This window comes from Aphelocoma coerulescens, chromosome 12, assembly GCF_041296385.1.
Source record: "Aphelocoma coerulescens isolate FSJ_1873_10779 chromosome 12, UR_Acoe_1.0, whole genome shotgun sequence".
NCBI lineage: Eukaryota > Metazoa > Chordata > Aves > Passeriformes > Corvidae > Aphelocoma > Aphelocoma coerulescens.
The window spans coordinates 9,335,227-9,360,436 of NC_091026.1; the positions used below are offsets into that span (position 1 = coordinate 9,335,227).

At 45.7% G+C, this 25,210-nt stretch overlaps 1 protein-coding gene across 6 annotated transcripts in view; it reads left to right on the forward strand.

Annotated features, from left to right (window-relative positions):
* FLNB (filamin B) overlaps positions 1-25,210 on the forward strand; it is a 71,890-nt gene that overhangs the window by 5,922 nt on the left and 40,758 nt on the right. For 5 of the 6 annotated variants that reach the window (XM_069028085.1, XM_069028089.1, XM_069028086.1 and 2 more), the window contains exons 2-6: positions 18,115-18,363; positions 19,375-19,472; positions 20,354-20,501; positions 23,624-23,742; positions 24,476-24,553. In XM_069028085.1, coding sequence (XP_068884186.1) covers positions 18,115-18,363; positions 19,375-19,472; positions 20,354-20,501; positions 23,624-23,742; positions 24,476-24,553 — 692 coding nt within the window. Of the gene's footprint in view, positions 1-16,623; positions 16,699-18,114; positions 18,364-19,374; positions 19,473-20,353; positions 20,502-23,623; positions 23,743-24,475; positions 24,554-25,210 lie in introns of those variants that run through there. The other variant, XM_069028090.1, reaches the window with a different exon arrangement.

Below are 25,210 nucleotides of genomic sequence, written 5' to 3' on the forward strand. Positions count from 1 at the left end.
TAGATCTGAGCAGTCTGCTACAGCCTTCTATGGCACTGCTTAGCTTGTTGTGGGCTGAATTCCTGCTAATGGTCAAGGAGTGGTGGTGGTGGAACAGTATCCTTACATTGTGTTTGGAGGAATAAGAGTAGCAGTTTCATGAAAATACTGTGTCTGTGAAACTTGTGCTAGCTGCTTCTGTATCTTTTCTTGATTGCTGTAGTTGTCTGTCTGTGTGTGGTAAAAGTGGATACTCACCCACCCTCTTGCAACCACCCACCGGGTGGGGTGGCTAGAGCTACCCTTGCTCTTCCTGGGAACTTGACCTCAGGTTCAGAGTTGAGTCAACTGAGATCTGAGGTTCTGTGCAGCGGGCTGAGCAAGCTCTGCCTGTTTATTTGGATTTGTGCAATGAAACTCTAGTAAGTTTTTCCCCCTAGGTACTGCTTCTGGGGACTTGGCACAGATTTTCTTTCCCCACAAGGCAAAAGTTTGTGTAGTTGCACTCCTGCCTGTTTGTGTTCCTCCTGAGGAAGAGCTAGTGCTCTGTAATCTAGTAGGGAGGACTTTCTTCTAGGTCATCATTAGGAGATAAATCCCAGTTCTGTACTCAAAAGCCCTCTAGTAAGTGTATGCCCAGATGGTTCTCTGGGCTCTGATGTGGTCTCTAACCTGTCTGTGAGCCTCCCTTGTCTCTGTCCCTCCTACAACTAACCTTGAATTTTGAAAATGCCTACATAATATCTGGTACATCACAGTGAGGATTGGATCTGCTGTGGTGGGCTTTGGGTTCACCTAATGGATTGCAATTCCTTGTGTAAGCACTATTCTGCTGTCAGCAATTGAAGTCTAGCATCCATAGTGTATACATAGATGTACACAATGTCTACTGTGCTTGTACATGGCAACTGGGATACAACCACTGCAAGAATAAACTGGATTTTTTGTGTTAGTGAAAACAAGCTAGGCCTCTTCAAACAGCAGCCAAATGAAGCTTTGCCCAAGTTCCTGGGGAAGCAAGAGTTGCCTGGCACATCCTCCTTTGTGGTAAGGCAGAAGACACTGCCCTGGGCTGCCTGGGAGTGGGCAGAGGGTGGAGCAGCTGAATCCTGTCTCCCCTGGTGTGATGGGTTGAAGTTGTTTGGACCTCCTGCTGATACTGCCCTTGAAAGACAGCAGCCATGTCCCTCTAAAGTGTCTGAGTGGCCACACAAGCAGCTGCACTGTCTGGTTACTAGTGGGATGTTTCCTCTGAGGTGACGGTCTTCTGCTTTTCCTTACAACCTGTAGAAGTAGACAACTCATCTAATGGGAAGGAACCAATAAATACAGAAGCAGTCTCTTACTTTAAAGCATAAATTCAGCAGATACTTCAGAATTAATTTCTCTGGGTCACTGAAATGTAGCAAGTTTTACTGATCAGGCTGGTGAGTTGATAGTGGCAGAGCTTTGACCATCCAGGCTGGGGCCTTTCTTGCGAAGGGACAAGCTGTTTTCTTCTAACAGCAGCAGCAGGTTGCATGAATTCTCCTGCCAGCGTTACCCAGTAACAGCACAAAAATTACTGTGGGCTGCAATGACATCATGGGCTGTGGCTCCTTCTCCCTTGCTTCAGGCCATGCTGTAATTCATGACGCATTTATTTGTCAGAGCATTGAATTACTCTGGCATGAGCTGGCCAGGCTGCGTGGCAGCACAGTTCCCAAATGATGGGTCCTCTAAGGGCGAGGTGGGCACAGACTGCCATGCTGACACCCAGTCTGCCTACTGAGAGGGGCAAATTGGGCAATGGCTGTCACAGCAGCACGTCCCAGTGTTGCATTGCTGTGCGTGGTTCTGGCATGGTGTGGGTACTGTGCTGAGCAGAGTCTGTCAGCTGCCCTCTGCTCTCCCCATGCTGCTGGGGTGGCTCTTGCTGCCTCCTGCTTGTCTGGGTGGGGTGCAGGCGTTTGTGACACTGGCCACAGCCCTCTGCATGGCTGCTCTGCTGCAGAGCAGGAGCTGAAGGTGCTGGAGGCAACTGCTAGCCCACAGCTGGTGTGCTTCCGCACTTTTTGTGCTGAAATCTGGGGGTTCAGCTTTTTGTACTGAAACCTGTGTGATGAGCTCTGGGCTGAGCTATTACATGGTGCTCTGAAATGCCAACTCCTATCCTTTGCATTGGTGCTGTGAGCATGTCTGGACCTGGGGGCTGCCCCAGCCTGACCTGGGAGTAGGAAGCTGGTGGCTGCTCTCCTCTGCAGCTCACAGCCCACGGCAGTTTTGGGCTACCCTGTGTGCTTGTGGCTGCCTACTGGTTTTGATTTGTCTGTGGCCTCTCTTGTAAGGAGACAATGTATTCTGTATTTGTGAGCCTATATTAAAGGGCACTGTCGTGGTTGGTGGGCCCAAAATGAGCAACTGGTGAGCTGTGTTGTGTGCTCGTCTGCTCTGGGGCCCTGCAGCACAAGGCACAGCGTACAGAGCTGTGCTGAGCAAACACCCGAGATATGTGCATTTGAAAGTTATTCAAACACAGAGAAGGAAATACTGTTCCCCTCGGCTAGATGCTAACTTGCTCTATCTGTGCTTCCTTTAATTGGTGTAACTAACTGTTTTACATTCCCTTTTCTCTCAACAACCTTGCACTAGTAGGTACAGCAGTTTTAGTGGACTTTCTGTAGGCAAATACTGGCAAGCCAGGTCTTGGAACTAGTTTAAGTCTCAATGCTAAAACACTGATGAGTACATCTTGGAGGTGAGCTTTACCTTTTTGCAGATCTTCCCTTTGTTATAAGGTGAGTGATAGGAGCAGGTTTCCCTGGTCTCGGACTACAGAGCAAAGAGCCTGGCCTGGGATGTATGTGCAAGGTCCTGCATTTGTTTTTGATGCATCTTCCACGCTGGGAACGGGCAGTATAATAAATATACCTTGTATCTGTCATGGTGTGAGACACAAATCTTGGATTTATCTCTGCTTTTGATCCTTGCTACAGAACAGGAAATGCTGGCTTGCTAAATAGAATTGGTGTCTAACTGTTATCTTGAATGGTGCAAGATATCACAGGTTACCTCACCATCACAGCTAGACAGTGAATTTCTGTCGGGTTTTGCTGCAAGACTACAAGTAATTCTGCTTGTTAGTCTCCCAAATAATCTGAAGTCTAGGCATCTTTAAGCCTCCTCCAGCACCTAGATGTTCGTGAAGGGCTGCTGTTTGCTGGTGTCACTCTAGTTGCAGTGACTCCGAGCAGTTGTCACTTGCTCGGATATGGCTTGTTATCAAATTTCTTTGTGGGGGACAAGTTGGTGTCTGAGGAGACTTAAAATACTGTCTGTGGGAAGACTTGTGATGTTAATAGTGTTGTTTCAGCTTTGTTCCGGCTGTTGATTACCAGTGTGGTTGCATGCAAATATCCAATAGCTCATGTAACCGCTAGAACAAGATCAATGATCTAATTAAAAGTCAAATAGAAACAGTTTTAGTTGTCTCTGGGGAATATTTCTTTTGGTAACTGTTTCAGATATGTAGTAAAAATGCAGCTATGAAGAAGTAGAAAAACTAGGCTGGTGACTGCCAGGAAAATTTGTGGTGACACTTGAAAGGGCGGTGACTTCTGGTGCCACAGCCTGAGCTCACCAGTGCTGGCTGTCAGAAGTCAGGACAAAGACATGGAGGCTTTTAAACTGGGACCGCAGGACCCTCTATAGTGGTGTCATCTTAATGCTCTCAGTACTTTGTGATTATGTATTCCTGTGCTATTTAGTGCTGACTGATGAGTTCAATGCTCTTAACAGAGGATGCAGCATGTGGGCTGGACACCTGAACAGCAGCATCAAATGTGGGTGGCCAGAGGGAGGAGGGTAACTTGCCATAGCCCAATACAGCTGCTTTGGAGAAGACCCCAGCTGGCAGAGGTTGCTGCATGTTGATAAACCTGTACTAATAGTACTTCTCTGGCCTAACCTGAGTGCTGAGCAGGAGCAGGGATTGCCAGCTCAATCAAGGTGCCAATGACCAAGTGAGTTGTCTACTTGGTGGGAGGCTGCAAAGTCAGGTGACCCAGGAGTGCCTGCAGATCCCCAAGCTGCCGTGTGCCCTGGTGCTCCCCAGAGCCATGCGGAAGCAGGTGCAGCTCCCAGGTGGTCAGTTATGTTTTTTGCGTCCAAAAAACGTAGAAGAACCTGAGATAGTCTTCTAGTGGTCCAGCTTCTCTCCAAAAACATGAGTGAAGAAACCCTGATTGCATTCAGCTCATAGCCACTGTACAGCAGTGGGAGTACACCAGGACTGCCCTTGGTGCTGTCACACCGGATGATCCGTGGCTGCTCAGTGAGCATTGCTGAGCATGCTAATGACTTGCAGACATCGGCAGTTATAGGGATAGAAGCATGTGCAATACCCTGGACAAGGTTATTGCAAAGACCTTGCCCCAGAGAATTAACTGCGTTGCCACTGGGATTCTCACTGGAGTATATCCCAATGTACTGCTTTCTAGAAGAAAGCAGTTTGGAGCTACTCTGCAAGGCTCATCTCATGGAGGAGGTTTGCTTTGCTGTGAAAGCACCAGGAGCAGCAGACTTGAGTGAGGAACTGCTAGTTCAGGCCCTGTAAATGGTGGAGATGTCAGCGATTTCCTGGGTGGAAAGCTCTGTTGAATGTCTCTTGACTCAGAGTGAAGCCCTCTGAAGTTAGTGGCATAAAACCCTACTTAAACAAAGCTACTTCAAATTTTGCTGTGCTTTTGTAGCTTAGCTCTGAGTTCAGTGTTTGAGTAAAGAAGTATTTCTTCTGATATAGATAAATAACTGAAGAAAACTGTGTCCCTTTGAAATGTTTTAATTGCAAAGAGACGGAATGAACTGTTTCACACATAGTGCTGCAGCTATTGGTTGAAAGCACTGCCTAAGGCAGAGGAAGCTCAATATTTTAATTAACCAGCTTGATTACTTAAACATAGGCTTTAACAAGCTGCAGAATACTTCTTACTTTACCTGTAAGAAGTGTAACTCAAACTTCTGGAGCAGTACCTGGTTAGCAAGAGTATCCAAGCTCAAATGTAGAAGCTGAAAGAAGCAGCCCAGACTTCCTCTGGGAAGTAAGATAAACATCTGTGGGGCTCTTGTTGTGTTTGGATGGAGGTAATAGTATGCCAGTAAACATTTTTCACAGTGAAATCGAGGAATTGCTAACAAGTGGCATTGTCTAACACTGCACCAAACCTGATAGGTAACTGAAAGAGGTATGGGAGATCAGACAGAGCAGCAAAGCTTGTGAAGTTGCTGCAACTATTCCAGCTCTAGAAAAATTGCCCCTAGAGCCAGTGCTCTCTATTTTTAGTGTTGTGTTAAGAATGTGAAATACAATAGGCTTGCAAATGTGAACAGTGTGAGACTACAGATTAAAAATGGGATCTTGCAGCTGGGGGATGATTTGGGTAATTGCCTGCACTCTTCTTGGTCAGCATGTGTGTGATGGAGTGCTGTCCCTGAAGACTAGGAAGAGACCTGCAAGCTTATGAAGTTTGGAAAGGCTTGTGTGAAGCCTTTAGTTGGAGAACTTAAAAGTCCAGCCTCTGGAGAGGAAAGGTAATATCCCTTTGAGCACTGGCTAGTTTGGAAACTGTAAGCAGCCAGAACCTTTTAGGGCTGAGCAGCTCCTGACAAAGTTGGATTAGGCTAATGGTGTCAAATGAGCAGAGCTGCCTCTGCCTCTTTCTAGGAGAGTGGGAGGATGGCCCCTGAGCAGAGCCCTGGTGTGGCATAGGACCCACAGGGCAGGAGAGTAGCTCTGGGGCCTGGGGCTGGCCAGCCCATGGCAGCTAGGGTGAGATGGGACTTGGACTACTCAGGGCCATGCAGAATTCACACATTTGAAGCAAAGCTTTGCTGTGCAGGGAGTGAATTTGAGTGGGAGGCAGGGGTATGTGGTCTGCATGAGCGGGTGTCGCACAGCTGGGGCTAATGTGTGCTCAAGCTGTACCATTAATCCCAGATGGTCCTCTTTAAGGTGCTTGGAGACCACCCGTGCAGAACTGTGCCTCTGCAGATTCACCACCGTGTTCCCACTCATGAAAGCTCCTCTCAAAAGAGGTCTGTCTGATAGTGGCTGCCACAGTTGGATGAATTACCTGGGCCTCAAGCCAAGCATCTATTCCTTATGTTAGCGGCTTGTAGCTGAAACCGTATAAACACAGTGCTGTCGTGTGTGGGATGTTAAACACACAGGGCTCAAATCGACACGGTGCAGGAGAGAGCTGTGTGTAATGTGCAGATGGAAGCGTGTTTACGGCTGCGTTGCACAAGCATACAAAAATGTGTTCAAACCTCATTCTTTCCCCAGAAAGAGGGGAGAGCATTTTTCCTTCAAGATGCAGCTGCACAACACTGAGTATTTTTTTATTTAAGAATTGGTGTTCCAGGAAGAAAGTGACCCCATTTCTTGGAGAGGGGTATTCATGGTTTCCAGTGGAAGGGGAGGATAGATGTCTGTGTGTGAAAGCTCATGGGGAATTTAGTCTAGCTTACACACAGAAGCTTGAAGACACCTTCATAATGGTCATGGAAAAGCAGCAGTGCCTTCCAGGCCATGCATGTGTTTGTAGTGACTGTGTCCTGCTCATCCTCGCTTGGTGTGCAGCTGCAGAAAGCAGCCTGGCTGTGTGTCACCCCCTCCTGATGGACACTCACATGGCAGTATAGTGGTGATGGCTGGAGCTTGAAGACAGGATGGTGGCTCATTTTGAGTGTTTCACATCATCACAGCAGTGCTGAAGGGCAGTGGCCTGGTGAGACAGTTCTGGTGTTGGGGTGTGTGGGTGTCGGGCTACTTCTGGTGCTATGTGTTTGTGTTGAGTGAATACTATGTCTGAATGTCAAAATGAAATTATGAAATTCAGATTTGGAGGGTATCTTCAAAGTGCCTGTTCCTATATGCACTGGGGGTATAATTGCACTTGTCATAGTTTAAGCTCAGCCAGCAACTCAGCCCCACACAGCCAATCACTTACTTCCCTGCAGTGGGATGGGGAAGAGAAATGGAAGAGTAAAAGTAGGAAAACTCGTGTGTTGAGATGAAGACAGTTTAATAAGCAAAGCAAAACAAGGCATTTATTCACCACTTCCTACGGGCAGGAAGCTGTTCAGCCATCCATCACATGTAATGGTTACTGGGGAAGATAGGTGACATCACTCCAAACGTTCCCCCCTTCCTTCTGGTTTTGTGCTGAGTGTGACACCATACGGTAGAGGATATTTCTTGAGTCACTGGGGGTCTGCTGTCCCCTCCCAATTTGTTGTGCATCTCCAGCCAACTCGCTGGTGGGATGAGAGGCAGAAAATGCCTTGACTCAGTGTAAGCACTGCTCAGCAGTAACAAAAACATCCTTGTGTTATCAACACGGTTTTCAGCACAAATCCAAAACCCAACCCCATTCCAGCTACTGTGAGGAAAATTCACTCTATCCCAGCCAAACTGAGCAGAGCATGTTAGAGTTTAATTACCTTTCCTGTTGCTTCTCAGGGAAATGGTTGGACAGAGATAGCTGACCTGCTGATACATTCTGGAATGGCTCTGTCACTAAGCTGCAGAGGGCTGGAGAGCATCTGTAACATGGTACTTGGGCTTATATGCTTCAAAACAAACCTGCACAGAGCAGTGCTGTTAGGTGCTCAGAATCAGAGATAATCAAAACTGAGACAAACCACAAATCTTTTGCAAAGCTAAAGGAACTGGCAGTGTACTTTCTGATGTGTTACTAACCCCCGACCACAAAATGTGCTCCAGTCCTCTGTACTTTGGTGCTGCAGTATGAAGTGGAGATGGGTTGAGCTGTGCAGGGCTGCATGAATGGGGATTTCCTTTGAACAGCCCTGTGCACAGTGATTCACAGTCAGTGTAGCAACTCTGGTTTCAAATGGAAAAATTGAATCTTGGTGTATGTTGTGGCCAAGGATTTCCCCAAACAGTAATCACTTCTGATAATTTCTAATGTGTTGGCTTTGGCTTCACAAAGTCCATCCCTTGCAGCTTTTGTGCCTGGCGTCTGCTGCACAAAAGATGTTAGACAGCCCTATCTGAATAGGCTCATTTATCTCGGCAATATTTTACATGCTGTTTCATATAACTATCTTGACCTGCTCCCAGTGTGAGTAAACATGATGTTAGTAGCACAGAGGTCACTCTGGTGTCTGGAAACCTCTGGATTATTCGTTCCTTCTTGGTCTTGCTGAGGCATCTTTTTTTTGTACCCCTGTCTCTTGCAACTCTTTCATCTGCAATGCCTGAGGTGCCTGAGGGTGGACCTTCCTGTTGTCCCCTGCACTGAAGCTTGGTAGCATTCCTTCAGTAATGTGAGATACAGCACATTGCTAATGGTTTGTCACCTAATGCTTCTGCCAGTCCCGGGAGGTCTTTGCAAGAACTAGACAGGTTTTGGACCTTGATGAGACCTGGAGTAACCTGCAAGATTTAGGATTACCTTAATCCTACAGAGATGGTTACAGAACTCTTAGGCTTCAGAGAAAATTTGTAGCTTTGTTGTATCACTTGCAGTATTCTGTCACTACAGCTGTTTTTTTCAGTTCAGCCTTTCTGGTTGAGGCTTGGCATTCTAGTTGTGTATGCACAAGGGATGCTGTGATGAGGTGCTTTTTTTATTTGCACGTGTGAATGAAATGACCTTGAGTTGATTGGACTCCTAGAGATGTGTTTCGTGCAAGGTGTAGACAGTTGTACATTGAACTAAAATTTTAATGGCTTGCTTAAACTGAAGCTCATTTCCTGTGAATTGGCTAGCGGTGTTGCTGACTCAGGTGTAGCTGTCCACTCTGATGGGAAGGTGAAGCCTTCTGTGCCATGGCAGTAAATGTACTGACTCCTGGGGAGCACAGACCTGGTGTAGGATCATTCCTTTTTCACTTCTGTCTTGTGCCTGGAGGAGGAAGGTGTAGTTTGTGTTGTGTCACTTGGCTTCAAAAGCTGAGCCAAGTGTTTCTCAGCAGAGTGTGGCAAAGGCAGGAGGATGCCTTCTTCCCCCTCCCTCCCTCATTTAATACAAATCCGATTCTGGCATGTTCACTCCCCGCTGCAGGGACTTTCCTTCTCAAGTTATTCCTGGATGATTAATCAGCACTTGGGTGCCTTGTGTTGTGCTGTCCCCATGACTTCCTGGAGCTTCCCTCCACTTGCCTCTGAACCTGGGGCAGCTGGGGGTGAGTGTCTGTGTAGGTGCTATCCTGAAGCCCTTCTCTGCAGCCCCATTCCATGCTGCCAGGTGCTGTCTGGGGGCTTTCCCAATCCACCTGCTGTCTAAGGTTGATACAGTCGGTCTTGGCATGCTGCCAGCTCTGCTGTCCTGGAGAATGGGGGGGCTGCTGAGTCGACTTGAGCCCATGGGGAGCAGAACTGTCCCATGCAGTCTTGGGCTCCCTTTGCACACTGAAGCATGAAGGGACTGCAGACCTTTTCCTGTTCTGCCACCCAGCTTCCCACTCATTGCTCCGTGGAAATGTGGATCTCTGCTATCGAAGGGGTTGAATGTCAGCTGCTGGTTCGATGCCGTTGCAGGATGCTGCACTGTCTGTCCCCGGCATAGCACGTGGGAGCCGCGGTGTCCGAGCCACTGCTGGGGCCGGCAGCAGCACCGAGGGGCGTTGGGATGAGCTCAGCAGCGGGGAATGTGCTTTGCTGGTGCAGGGGCCGTGCTCACAGGGCCCATTGTGGGATGGTTTTGGCAGGGATGCCATGGCCAGCGTCGTGCCGCGGCAGGCCCGGAGCCTGCTGTGCCGCTGGCTGTGTGCGGGGCGGGAGCTGCAGGTGGGGCACGGGGGTTCCAGGAGTGGGAGAACCCCCTTGTGATGCCTCCTGTCCCCCGGCTGCCGCGTGCTCGGCCGCGCCAGTTCTCGAGGCGAGCCGGGGTTTTGGGGTCAGTGTGGCGCTGGCGCGCTGCCCCGCCAGGCTGGCGAGGGACTCGCTGGCTGCGGACAAAGCAGCACTCATGGCAACTTGCTGCTCTAAAAAGGCTGAACATTCAGACGCCTTCCTTTCTTCCCCACCCCAAAAGGATCTCAGATAATGGGCACAGCATTCCTGTATGCTGTTCAGCTGGGTATCTGTGCTGCAGTCCTGCAGCTGTGCGTGGGGACCTGCTTGGCAGGCAGCAGCCGGGTCTGAAATAGCCACTGTGAATGGCAGCTCTCATTGTTCTGTATTGCACCCTTGCTCACTGCTGATCCCATCCCAGCAGTGTGCCGGCAGCGTGGAGCCCATCTGCTGCTCTCTGACAGTATTCACAGCAAGGGTTGGATGTGCACTAACACCTGCCTGTGGCTCGTCCTGGACATAAGACTAACACATTTACTTTCTCATATCTTGACTTGGGATGTGGCACTTAGGGCAGAAGAAACCTAGGTGTGTTCAGACTGAAAGTATTAAGGAATTTGATAATAAACCACCCACAGTTTGACTCCCCCCCACCTTAACAATTTCTAATTTTGAAATTCTTGACTTCTCCTTCAAGCCCTGTTGGATTATTTCAGTTTCTCTTGGAGAAGCTGGGTTGGTTGCTATTGCTGTTATACTGCTGGCTTGAACTTGCTTTGTGTTATGCCTTTTTCTTCTGGATGTGAGACATGAGTGGTCTCTGGGTGCTTGTTAAGGGCAGAGCTATTTTAATCTGTATTTTGCTCCTGAGAGCTCCATTGGTTTGATTATTTTTATTCTTTACTATATTAAAAGTCTGTGTGATATTTTTTTCTTGCCAAACCTATGCTGAAAGGACTGGATTTGAACTTATTTTTTCAGTTGCCAGTTCCATCTCATGAGATCCTTCCTAGAGGCCCAACATGCACTAATAGACAGTATAGGGTGATGGATGCAACAGTGGCCTGAAGTTCTCTGACATGATTGGTTTCAAATCCAGTTAAAGTAAACACTATTTTAATAGTTTAAAACCCTCTGAAGTGTAATGTTTAATATCTCAAATCTGAAGATTTGTCTCACAGAGGAATCTTACTCCTTTTTTTTTTTTTTTTTTTTTTTGTAAACAGTCACCCTGGTAAGCTTAGAAGAAAATGATTTCTGTCCCTTGCAAAAAAATAAAACTCCATATTCTTTTCCAGCCTCCTGTCCATGCCCAGATCAGCACCCAGTTACTGTTCTTACAACCCTCCAGTGAAGAGTCATTCCTCCTCTGGGAAATGTACCTTGTAAAAAGCTTGGTGGATCTCTGAGTGTACATGGTGTATCACTTAGGCTTCCTGAAGATACACTTCCTCAGGTGATGAGCTCCCTGAGGCTCGTCAGTGAAGCTGCGGAGTGGCTGTGTCTTGGCAGGGTGTGGGAGCTCAGCTGGGAGCCAGTGAGCTGAAAGCCCAGGGATGCTTGGGTAAGCTGGATGCTGAGGAACAGCTGTCCTAGGGGTCACAGCACTGCCTGCAAACGCTGCTGAGAAGCAGAGACGCAATGGGACTGGAGCATGTCACTGTTGGAAGCTGGCAGGTCACAACCAAGTATCCCCAAAACCAGCCTGAGTTCAACCAGGTCTGTGCCATAGGCACAGCCTGTGTTTCCGTGGGGTGAGCTGCTGCACGTGGCAGGACACAAGTGATGTGCTGACCCTGAGGAGCTGGGATGTGGACCTGGGCTTAAGGGACACTGGAGGAAATGGTTGCAGTATGTTCTCAAAGCACAGAGGAACCCCTGTAATTGATTTAAAGACATATTATCCCTACAGAGGATGTCGCTAATGTCTTTAGCAGGCACAGTAAGCCTATGAACACATACTGTATGCTTCAGCAAAGAATTTCCTTGGGCAGCTTGCTCAGCACCATCTCATCTGCATACTTCAGTTTGGCATGCAGCTCTGCTCAGTGTGGTGTTTTCTCTGTTCCAGAAGATTAAACCCTAATCATTGCTTAATTTTTCTGTCCCCCAGTTGCTATAGTTATTTAGCAATAGGTGAGAATAAATAGAGGTGGGGAAATGCTCAGACACTTAAAGACACTAAGATCTACTAAATTCCTACAGTCTGTTCATAACTGATCCATAATTGAAATGAACTTTGTGTGTGCTATACAAAATTCCTTCCATGTCTGGAAATAAGGAGTAAGGGCTGCTGGTGAGACTGCTCCTGTGTTTTATATTGAGAACCGTGGATTTGGGTTCTCCCTCCATATAATACATAGAACAAAAGTTTAAATATGGAAGACATAAAAAAATGAAGAAGATGACCACCTTTTAGAGAAGGTGGATGCAAAAATCAGTGCTGGTTGTGCTTTAACTTCTCTGTGTGAAAATCATCAGCAAAGCTTCTGAGATGGCTTTGTGAGATAGTGAACAAGCTGTATTGACTGCAGCCTAAGCCGTGAAACTATTTAAAAAAAAATAAAATTTACTACTCAAAAGCTGCTTTTTCAGTCCTTCATTTGTTTTGCAATACTTCCACCGTCTGTATGACTAGCTCGGTTTAGTAAGGAAGCTGTCTGCTTCAGTGGCTTATCTTGTTTCCACTAATTGTCCAACAGAGAATGACTTGCAGCCCTGCTGTAGGGCAGAGTTTAAGGAACATTGCCACGTTTTGGGTAGTACTTAATCTGAATGCAGAGTAGACTTGCATATGAGCAAACGATACTAGTCACAAACTTGTTTATAATGCTTTTTTGTTTATTTGCTTTTTTTTAAATTGTAGAATTGTAGACCTAATAAAGGTCATGTAGTTCAAGCCATGTGTTTCGAATAGAATTTAGGGATTTCTACTGGAGTAAATAAATGTGCAAGCTTCAAGCCAGTGCCAGGTTTCAGTTCTGGCACTGGCTCCTGGGGCAGCTATAAGGACAAATGCAGACGACCAAGCATTGGCAGTTTTCCACTTGGTAGGTTGGGTTGGGAAGTTTTTTGTGGCCCCAGCCATAAAAATGACACACATTTGTCTCAAAATGGTCACACTGTTGGCTCAGACTAGTCACATTGCTAGCTGAAGCCCTGGCACTTTACCATCTTTCTTTTTCCTTTGAGGAGTGTGATTTTAGCAGTCCAAGTGTAACATATCGTATTAATATTTAGTATAGAGCAACAATTATAAATCAGTTTGAGCAGTTGAAACTTGGTTGCTTTTCAAGAGTGAGACTGGTGGTATGTACTGTTGGCCTATGGAATTGCCATAATCCATTTTTTGGGCTGGTTGCCATGTAGTTAATAGGATAATAAAAGTGGAAGAATTACAATCGAGACTCAGAGGTGTGATGGGGGAAGCAAATGAGCTCTGGTTCAGTCTGTTTTCCTCTTCACCCTACCAGGCAGCCACTTAATAGCTGACTAAGAAGCAGGATACTTCTACATAAAACTTAATGTTGTAGGCTATATATAGGCGCTTGTGTGTTTTTGTTTTTGGTTTTTTTTTTTGAGGAAAGTGCTTGGTTGTTCAATACTGTTGTTGATTCTGCAGAACAGCTTAAGTCTGGCTGGCAGGTTTTCCCCAGCAGTCAGCATGTAGGCCGTGTTGAGATGCACCCTGACAGCAGGACCTCAGCAGTGGGCTGACAGCAGCCCTTCCCTGCAGATGGCTCCTGCCTGCAGCTGAACAGGGCTGCATCTTGCTGATGGTTGCTGCTATTTTGTTGATGTTGTATTGTCATCAGGTACTTCTAGAGGAGGAAAGCAGGTTGGAGCTGGAGAGTTGAAGTTAAAATGCATGTTGAACAGTGTAGGTGGGAATGAAGGTTTGTGTTAAATCTGGACTTAATTGTTTCTGCATTTTTTGCTTCTTGCTGGTTCAGGACAGCATGTCTAGCCATGAGAACTTGCAGACTGTCTGAAAGTAGTCATCTTACAGCATTCAAAATTTTGGAGTCCACAGCAAGAGTGTCAGGAGGACTGGCATATCACACCCACAAAATTCTTGGTTCTAATAATAATTTAAAAAACCCCAAACCCACCAAAAACAGCGCAAAACCCCCTTTCCAAACTCTTCATCCATTGGTTCTTCTAGATGGCATCTCTAAAGTTGTCTGTTTACAGTTGAGCTTAAAGTCCTCCCAATAACTAGTGTGAGGCAAGATGGAGGTCCTGTGGCATGGATTCCTCCTTCATGCCTGGGCTTCCCGGAAAAATGTGCCCTTTGAAAGTAGAAGTCCAGTGGCTGTCAGCAGGTATGAGTCAGCTGTGCAGGGACTTTGATCTCCAAAGCACACATCTCCTACCGGGAACCAGGAAACATTGCTCTGACACACCGGTAAGTGCATCTTGCAGATGTTAACATAAGCACTGTGACATGAATAAAGCAAATTATGCAGATGACCATACTTTCTCCAAGAAAGGTTATGTTAAAGCTGTCTACAATGATGCTATAAAAAGTTGGTTCAGCCCTGCTAAATGATCTTGGCAGATGAGATCCAACAGCTCACTTCCTCCAAGCCACAGGAAGGCAGGGACCCATGGCTGTCTCCTGCATGGAGAGGGGTCCTTTAATCTGTGGAAACATGGCTGGTGCTATGCAGTAAACATGCTCTCACAGCTGAAAGCAGGCAATTTGCTCCTGTCCACCTAACTCATTGAAGCTGAAAGCCAAATGCAACTGGGAGTGGTGGAGGTGAATTGTCAAGGGGCTGGGCTGTTGCCATTCAGAAGCACTGATCACAAGTGTGCATCTCTATGTTGTCATTTTACTATGAACTCCAGTGGAGTAATTGAGAAACATGGCTTTGAAGACTCTGTATTGTTTGTGTGAGTAATAAGTATGCCTAAAAGTAATTTTTGTAGTAGGAAAGCAGTGGTGGAAGTCTGCTGTTTATGTAATCCGTTTTCCAGCTTGAGATGGCCAGAAAATGTCTTGAAGCAGATCAGGGAATGGAGGGAATTCAGTGGAAAGCCAGCTGAGCTGGGGTACAAGCAGTGCCTGCAGTAATGATTATTGGTTCTTAAGTGTCATTGGAATATATTATTTTTTCCACTATCCCAACACCTTGGCAGTATTACACTGACAGTGTGCACTCAGAGCTGGTGGGGGATTCTTGCAAATTTGGTTGTACTAAGAGTGTTCTCAGGGCCAGCTCTGTGCTCCCTGTAAAGAACCTGTGAGTGGATGTGCATCTTCCCAGTTGCCATTTTCATCTTAAAGCCCAAGAGACCTTGAGGAGAATCCACTGAATATTTTTAGTCAGTTAATGAAAAAGGCAGCACTAAAGCAGAGGCTCTTCTGGAGAGGCTGAGTGCCCAGGTGGTGCTGAGCTTTACAGCAGTGCATGGAAGCTAAGCCTGCTGTGAGCTGGACTTTGGTCTTCTCCTGAACATTGGAGGGTTCTTTTATATAGTGATAGAGATTGTGAGCCAGTGCTGGAAGTGGGGTGCCTGCGAAAAGAGCATGCGGGCAGCTCTGCTGGCTGCCGATAAGGTCGCCTGTCCTGCCCAGGAGTTCTTCACCCTCCCTACTCCCCACCCCAAATGAAAGCAGACAAGCCCTCCTCCTTCTCTTGGAAAAAATTACATCATGAGATCCCTATGCTTGTCAGGAAACTGGGAGGCTGTGAGAGCTTGCTAACTTGCTAAGAAAGTGCAGTCGTGGCAATGGCACCAACCCCAGAGAGGAAGAGCTGTCCTGTTCCTGTGATGACCTTTTCCTGTCATAAGGGCAGCAGCACTGTGCCCAGCCTCTCTGGATGAGGCTGATGAGATGGGATATTCTTGCTCTTGTTGTGAAGCCCTGTACAGCTGTTTTTCCCCAAGTCGAGGACCGCAGGCCCACTATGCCTTTGGAGAGGGCAATAGGGTGCTGGGGGAAGCTCTGAAGACACAGCTGGTTGCTGCAGTAACCACAGTGCAGCCACATATAGACATTATTTATGTGCTATAAATATAAAAGGAGCCGTTCTTTCTCTCGAGTAATGTGTGCATAGCATTGTACTCAAGGTGGTTCTGTCCTGCTGGCATTCCTCTCTGGAAATGCTGGACAGCTTTCTGAAATGAGCTTGCTTGTAGCATACTAAATCATCCCTGTGCCCCTCTAGTAAAAATGCTGACGTCGATATAAATCTGAAACTGAAGCTTGGAGGCATTTCTGGAGCAGAGATGGGCTGGCCATTGGTGTGCTCCAGCACCACTGTGTGACCTAGTGGTCATGCTGTGGGGCAGGATAGAGGGACTGCTGGCACAGGGGGCAGGTGGGTAGTGAGGATTTGCACTGATGGTTTGGTGTATGGGAGCATCTTCACACCGCTGACCAGTTTGCAGCTCAGCTGGAAAGAGGACTGAAACGGTAACAGTAGGGCATGTTTAGTTGTTGCTAGGAGACCCACTGCTTACATGATGTAGACTTTTACCTTGGAACCTGTAATTAAAACCTAGTGGGGCTTAATCACCTCATGGCTATCTGTTCTATCTTGGACCGGATGTGCAATCAGCAGTGAACATTTGAGTGGCAGACATGTATCATAATCCTGTAACATTAGTCAACACCAGTGTTAAAAAATCCCATACAACTATCTATTGCTAACTATCCAGAAAGTCCGAATGCCATTCAAGGTCTGAAGTTACATTATTATCTGTTTAGGACATACTGCTCTATTGTGAAACCATGTAAATATTAACTACTTCGCTTGAGCATTGGGTTAAAGGGAACACCCTGGTGATTACTGTTCTTGGTCACTATTCTGTATAATCACTTGTTTTGGAAGTCAGTAGATCTTTTTGCATTGATAAGATGGTGCTGGGTTGCTGCTGTGATCTCTGTAGCTGAAGAGGAGCAGGTAAGGTATGCCCAGTGGATGTTGGGCACAGGGAGGGTCACCTTGGAGGACTTTGCCTGTTAACACTGAATTTGAACTGGAGAGTGCAATCCAGTTACAGAACACTTTTACTTTGCTAGCTAGGACTCTGTAAAGTGCCTGTACAATAATTCTGGTGGCATGAAAGGGAGTTTATACAGCTGTAGTTGTCTTTACTCCAGCATCTGCTGCAGGAGCTGGAGAGTACACAAAAGCTTCCAGGTCACTTGTAACTTCTGTTGACTGAAGAGGGATTTCGATGGAGGAAAGAACAGAAAAATGCTGTGCTGTAACATGCAGCTGTGAATAAGAGGAACTGTCAGGCTGAGAGCATCCTGAAACATTGTGGAAAAGCTCTGGTTTGGGTGGGCTTGAAAAAACTGGAACTGTTAGTGTAATACAACCTGAGTAACAACTACCAGCCCAAAGGGAGGGAGGGCATTTAATCTGTGACTCATTAAAGCTAAAGCAACTTGCATGAGAATTTGCAAACCTGTAGCAGTCACTTCACAAGGCCAAATTGATACACAACCGATGCATGCAGGAAAGCATCCTGCCCCTGCAGACATTGCTTATGAAAATCTCATCTTGATACCCAGCAGCCTTAAACTTAGCTCCATAGGGTGTCTTAAAGCAGAACTGTAGCAGGGACACTCTGATGATAAATTTTTCTTAAGCTGGAGCATGATATGGAAAAGCCAAAGCTGGCTTTTCTTTTCTGTAACTCTGAATTTGTAGTGCGAAGGGATGACATCTTGTGTGATGGTGCAAAGGATCCTCCATGGACCTCCACTGCCCACTTCTCTGATTGTACACAGGTCTTGATATATCCAGACTAATTCCAAAGTCTGTATTTGCTTGTCTTCACTACACAGCAGCACTTTTTTTCCCCCCTACCATTTTAAAGGCAAATTACTGATGTGTGTAGGAGACATGTTTCTGTATATAAATGCTGTTTCCTAAATAATGCTTTCAGCTATGCCCTGGAGTGTTTCATGCCTGTTGGGAGAACTCCATCACATGCTGTTTGGCCTTTTCATAAGAGACAAATGCCATTACAAAATACCAGGTGGTACTTATCCAAATCAAAATACCAGAGACTTAAACTGCCAATTCTCCTAAGCTAAGATTGTAAAGCTGCAGGACAAGTCATGCTCTTGGAGAGCACTGATCTCTCAAGACAACGGGGGAGCACTGAGTCCTTTGACTCTTCTCTTTTCGTCCTGTCTAATGCACCCCATGAGGAATGGTGTCTCTACCTGAGCAAATGCCTGCAGTGGCTTGGGTCAGTTTTCTTGTCCTTGATTTTCTGTGCATGAGTGCAGGCACACTGTTTTAAAAACACACCTCTTTGCTTTAGAATGGCAAATAATCAGTTGTATGTCTTTTGTCTTCCAGATAGTAAAGCCATAGTTGATGGAAACCTGAAGTTGATCCTTGGCCTGATATGGACCCTTATCCTCCACTACTCCATTTCTATGCCAGTGTGGGAGGATGAAGGTGATGATGATGCGAAGAAGCAGACCCCTAAGCAGAGGCTGCTGGGCTGGATCCAGAACAAAATTCCTTACTTGCCAATCACAAACTTCAATCAGAACTGGCAGGATGGCAAAGCACTGGGTGCTCTTGTTGACAGCTGTGCTCCAGGTAAGTCCTTTGTTCTGACGCCCAGTGTTTTCCTTGCTTGTTGTCCTTGTGGCTGCTTTTCCTATGAGAGGAAGTTTTCACTGCTGAGCTAGAGACTGGAATGAGGCTTTCAAGAAAACCAAAGAAGTCCAGAGACCAGCTGCAGGAAGCAGCAAGTTGTAAACTACTTGGCCCAGAGAAATTCTGGCCTGAAGCAGAATGTGTGATTGCATTTTGGGAGGCGCCACATCTAAACTTTGTATTGGGTGCAAGGGACAAAGGCACAAATGCTGGCTCCTAAATGGAAGAAAGGATTGTTCCCACGGCAAGTGCCAACAACCTTTCAACTTTAGGGTGCAGTGGGAGACTTCATGTGTTCTCCTGAAACAGGACTGCAGAGGCAGCACAGAGCAGCCAGAAGCTGCACACTACCTGAAACTTCGGTGTTTAGCAAGCTGAGACTGAGCTGCTTAAGGCAAATAATTTGATGAAGTGTGAAAAAGGCAAAATTTCCTCACCTTCTTATAAAACAGCCTTGCTAGTATGATTGCTGGTGCTCATCTAATGCAATCTGGACTGCTGTGGCAAGCGGTTGAAATTTTCTTTACCAAATATGCTGCAGGAGGACCAGTGAAACATAAAGGATGGTAGATGTATCTGTGCTAAATTTATATTGGTATCTTGCACAAGTTACCCAGAGAGGTGGTAGATGTCCCATCTCTGGAAACATTCAAGGCCAGGTTACACAGGGCTCCTTGAAGATGTCACTGCTCATAGTGGGGGGGGGGGAGTCAGTATAGATGACCTTAAAAGATTCCTTCTAGGCTAAACCATTCTCTGACTCTACACTGGTTGCTGTCTTAGAGGTATTTCAGTGATCAGCATATGCTTGTCTTGTTTTGGTTACTTCTGCAACGCTCTGAATGTCTTTCTGCAAAGCAGTGTAACACAAGGGAATGTGGAGTTTGTGCTTGGTTTCATCAGCTAGGGAAGCACCTTGGCAGGTAACACATAACTGAAATGTGCTTGCAGGTTTGTGCCCTGATTGGGAGACCTGGGACCCGAAGAAGCCCGTAGACAACGCTCGGGAAGCCATGCAGCAGGCGGATGACTGGCTGGGTGTGCCGCAGGTATGGCCACCAAGACATGGGCTGCCTGTGGGGAGCACAGTGGCCAGCTTTGACCTTGTGACTAGCTGGAGTTAAGATTGAGGAAAGCAGGTGAAGCTGCTTGGATGCTCTGAAAAGTTACAGTTAATTCATGTAGAGTTGCCTGAGAAAGGGTGCACTGTAGTGAAACACACTATTACATTTCAGAGCTTGCTGGATTTTGTGTAGGTGTCTGTTGAAGACAGCTGCTGTTGCAGCATGTAAGGTAGGAGGAAAGGGCCTATGTGGTGGTGCCTGATCTGTTAGTCCATGGAGTGAGTTTGTTTTGTTGCATTGAATTCCACAGAAGAAACACTTACTGGCCTAGGAAATCACCTGTCCTGATAATGTTCAAACAGAGTGATGTATTTACAAACTGGATTATTTTCATGCTGATAAAGTTGAACAGAATTCCAGAAGTCTCTGAAACAGCTTTTATTGTGGAAGCAGGAGAAGAGACTGGTCACAAGTTTTGCTTTGCAAGCCTTGCAGTTCAGAGCTGTAGCATACAGGATTATGACTTACTAATTTTTTCAGTATCAATTATCCCCATGTCACTTTTCAAGGGGAACATGATGACTGTTGTCTTGCTTTGATCCATTACACTTGTTGCAGTCTCCTGAGAACCCCTAATAATCAAGGCATGAAAAGCCCCCCAAACTGCACTGGGACAATAATGAGCTTCTTGATTTTGTTGCCTGAGATAATAAATGATGTTGTGTGTATCAAAGGGAAAATAAATGTAAGAAATCTCATTAGCATGTGGGAGTTTTGAAATCTAAGTCTGTGTCATAGCTCTGTTTCTTTGTTGACATGCAGTAACCAAGCACTGGTACAATATACTTAATTGCACTGTCTTTCAGGTTATTACCCCTGAAGAAATTATCCACCCTGATGTAGATGAGCACTCTGTGATGACTTACCTGTCCCAGTTCCCCAAAGCCAAGCTGAAACCTGGAGCTCCTTTAAAACCCAAACTGAATCCAAAGAAAGCAAGGGCTTATGGCAGAGGTAAGGACTTGATGAGCTGAAGCTGCGTGGAGCAGTAACTCCTCAGAAAGCTGGGTGGGGTTTTCTGCTTATGTTGAACTTCAGACCTACTGTAACTAACTGACTTCAAAGTTTCACTTGTATACTCTTGGTGTGGTGCCTGGTTTCAGAAATACATGGATATAGTCCAAAAGACACTCCTAGTTCTAACATGTAAATTCCCCAGTCTGAACCTGTTCTGCAAGCTGCCAGCCTCCCGTCCACAGCTGGAAGAAGTAGCATGCTATGGGGCTAAAACAACCTTAGTGTGGAATTCAGGCCAGCAGTGTTGCTGCTGATGGGTGATGATCTAGCACCTTGTGAATGCTTCTTGTGATAAAGCACTCCTTAAAAGAGGACAAACCTCATCACCTCACTGTCTCTCTGAGCAGGCTCTCTGTAGAGACAATTTTCCATTTACTAGGTTTGATGTGTGTTGCAGTGGGCTAATTCTAAAGAACTTAGTTGAATTGATTGGTAATGTTGAATACTTTGCACATGTACAAAGATAGGTTGGTAAGCCTTGATATATTAAAAAGCCTTTGTTGGAAAGGCTGTGTTTGCTGATTGGAAGGACTTGTCCACAGATGTTTATGCAACTGTAGATCTACATAGGCATTCTTATTTTTAACTGACCTTTTAAATTGATAATTTTGTATGACTATCGATGAGGTTCTATTCTAGATTGGTGCACAGTCACAACTGAGTAAGTAACAGATTTTTACCTTTAACATGTTTGATATGTTGGAAGGCATCTCTTCAGCATTACACTTGGCTCTCCGTTCCATCTTAATTTTTTTTTTCTTTTTTTTTTTTTTTTTTTACATCTGGGGCTGCTGTTGGTCCTTCAAGATTTTTAGAATGAGTGAGTTTCAGAATTGGGTGTACAAGAGTGAAATGGAAAGAAACAAAACTTTCTGTATTTTTTTCTGGCTTTCTTATTTGCTTGGGTTTTTTTAAACTTGATTTTCCATTGAAACTTAACTAGTGGAATGAATGGACATGGACATTATTTGTGCACTTAGGAGCAGTTGCAACAGTCAGAATGGGTTTAGCACCTGTCCAGCTTGGGATTTATGTCCTTTGTTGGCACCTTTGTTGGTGCCTTCCACAGCAAACCACAATACACAGACACATTTTTCAGGCCCTAAATGATTAGCCTGAAGACTGATTAGCCTGCCTCAATCTGTCAAGTCTGGCTTTAGTCATGTTTTTATTCATTCAGAAACTGGAATTACTTTGTTGTCTGCTTTGTGTGGTGCTCTGGAGCCATTGTAATGAAAACTACTTTAGAGTGAGTGGCTCTTCTTGAAAGATTGATGTTTTCCTGAAGTTAATTGCTAAAACAGAGTCACTAATACTAATTGATAATTCTGACTGCTAAGGTATGTCAGAACTGGAAGGTGACTCCAGCAGCAAGTCCTTGACTGAGCAGGGTCTTTTGTACAATTGAAAAACAGGTTTTCATGCTTCCAGAAAAAGATGACTATCAAGTGTGAAGTGGGTCAGTCTTAGCTCTTTTTATTACCATTTTTCATGTAAGCTACTCATAACCTCTGAATGCGAGTCTTAGCTGTAGCAGACCACCCTGGACACCATGGGGGTTTGTGTTGGGGACAGCCATGTGTAGAGCCAGTGTGAAATGAGCCTGCAGAGGGGATGTACAGAGTTGTGCAGGTCGTCACTGGTGTGCTAGGAGTTCTCATTTAACCATCCAAAGCAGACCACGGGTAAGATAGTAAAATCTAGAAGATGAAGTGTAGGCTAATAAAGTGTTGTAACTAATGCTGTCCTGGCTGAAATTGTCTTCAGAGGAGGATGATCAATCCTTCTTGTGCTTGCAGAAGGAGAGATACTTAACTTGAATACCATATCCTAATGCTTGTGGGATGGACTGAAGAGATGCAGAGCAAATTCGTAGCAGTTTCAGCTAGATGATAGGCTAGGGCTTAGTTTGAAAGAATGAATATGTCAATTGTTAACACCTTATCAGAATGCTCAGATTTCCTAGCAAAAACATGATCTTCCTTGAATTGCTCTCAAGTTACTGTTTTCTGAAGATAAACAAGTTCAGGAATTCTGTTGTTCGCAACCACTTCCTTTATAATCTATCAGACGTTGCGCTTTCCACTAATTGTGCTATGGAGCAGTAGTGCCCACGGTTTTATGAATCAGCCAAGGAGTAATTGCCTTGGATGGAAGGGTATATGTGTTTGGGCTAGTCTGGAATCAGCAACTTTGGGAAGTTCTTCCACCCACTCAGTCTGACACCACCATGACAGATGTCATGACCTGGGACTATGTACAGGGAGATGATGAAACCCTGCTGGTAAATGCGTGCTGTAGCAGGCCCTGTGCTGAGGAATAAGGAAACTGATTAAAAGTTAAGTGGAAACCACACCAAGTAGCAAGATTTTTATGGTTTTAAGAGGTTCCTGCATGCCATTTGTACAGTGTTCATTCTGGCCAGGTAGTTTGAGCAGATTTTAAAGAATAGTAAATCTGAGCAGTATCTGTCCTGCTGGGTTTTGAAAATGGAGTAAGATGGGACAGTATAGGTAAAAATTGTCTTGCTTAAAGTAAGTCTTTTACCCTTGGCTCTAGGGTAATGCCTTCACCTAAAGGCTTCCCAGAATTTCTCTCCTGCGTCTCTAGTCACCCATCCTGTGATGCAGCACACTTAAACATTCAGCTGTGTGAAGCAGAGCAGCTCTTAAAGAGCAGCTAATGCACATATCCCACTTGCTGTCAGCATCAGCCCTGCGCTCACCAGCAGTGGGGGTGACCCTCAGTACCTGTCAGGGTAACTTGCTTTCCCCTGAATCTAGATAGCAGCTGGATTCCTGACTTGGTCACAGATTGTAAGAGGGGTTGAATGCTGATGATTCAACCATTTTTTAAAAAATGCTTGTATTGTAAGAGATGGCCTTATTGTGAGCATGATGCTCTGGGCAGAGGGTAAAGACTTGTCGTGCAGGAGTCTGGGAAAACTGATTCTGGTGGCTTGCATGGGAGAATGGGTTGGACAGCCTTTGGGTAACCTCCAAACTATCTTTCAGGTTTTGTGGCAGCAGCTAATGTGCCATTCTGTATCTCTCTCACAGGGATTGAGCCTCATGGGAACATGGTGAAGCAGCCTGCCATCTTCACAGTGGACACTATCAGTGCTGGGCAGGGTGACTTGATGGTCTTCATAGAAGATCCAGAAGGAAACAGAGAGGAGGTATGTAAGTTAAGTGTCTTGTACGGAAAAGTAAAGTTGGTCTGAATGCATAGATTTTGCGGTAACCTTGATCTTTCACAGGTGAGTTCTTAACAAATAAGTGATTTAGAAAGAAATTGCAAAATACTGTTTATCTAAAGTGCAAGAAGCCTCAAGCTCTTCTTCATAATTGCCTTGAAAAAAAGTCACTATCTGCAACTAAGCAACACAACTCCGGTGTCCAGTAGTTGCAGAGCTTTAGCTTGACTGGCCAAGTACACTCTGACCTGCTTTTAGATAACAGACATCACTAAATCACTGTCTGCCTTTACTCATTCTGCAAGAATGGCTAAAGCAGCTATTTAGATGCCATGAATCATTTTGAGTTAAAATGCTGGTTTTAATGTTTATAGAAACTTCTCATCCAAGTGTTCCACTTGATCATGTTACAACATTCCAGAAAAATACAGCTGTACATTGGACTTACTGTCTCCTCAGTTTTGGCCTGCCTCAACAGAGCAATTAACAGCAAAGGAAAGGGCTGGGGTGGGGAGAAGGTGGCTTGCTTCCTCTCTTGCAAAGACAAAACCAATGGAGTGTTTTTCTGTGTGAGAAGAGGGAATAGCAAGGATCCCTGCTCTCACAGCAGCAAGTGTCTAACATTGCTGACTCTGGAAATCGTTTGTAGTATCAGAAAATAGTTTAGCTGGCGTGCGTAGGCACAGCTCGACAATGGATGTGTTTTCTCTCCTAGGCGAAGATAACGCCGTCCAGTGACAAAAACAAGACCTACTCGGTGCAGTATGTTCCAAGGGTTACTGGACCTCACAAGGTGCGTTGTGTGTCAATAACCAGTATTCTCTTGCTAGACATGCTGCTCTGCTGGTTGTTAACATGAGCCCTTGAGGGCTCCCTGCTCACTGATGGGTAAGAACCACCTCAGGCATCCTGAAGAAGAGTTAAATTGATGGGCCTTAGTTCTCCATCTGGCTTTTGGGCTGTTCCCCTTGCCAATGGGGAAAGAAGTGTGTATTGGGAGAAAATGCATTTGTGTTTGGGTATCTAGTGCTACAGGTGGCTCTCCTCTCACGTGGGGCCACTTTGTCCAACTCATAAAGCCAGTCACAGAGATGCAGATGAAAACAACAGGTTGTTTCTATAAGGTATCTCTTTGCTGATGGTACCGTACACTGTAGGGGTTTTTCAGAGAAGGATTCCCTCCCTTTGTCCCTGGATGCCCACAGAAGCAGGTTTATGATGGTGGATCCTATTGCTTTGACACTTTCCAGAGCGGCTGGTCCCCACAGCCAGCCTGAAAAGATAAAATGCAACTTCTGCTGCCACCTTATTGCTTGATGAAGATCCACCTCATATTGGTACATCCTGATGTAAGCTTCCATGCTGGTGTGGCTGACTCTGTAATCAACAGAACTTTAAGGAGGTGGCCAGCAGTTAGACTGCATGGCTGTGATGAGGGTTGTGGGATGGA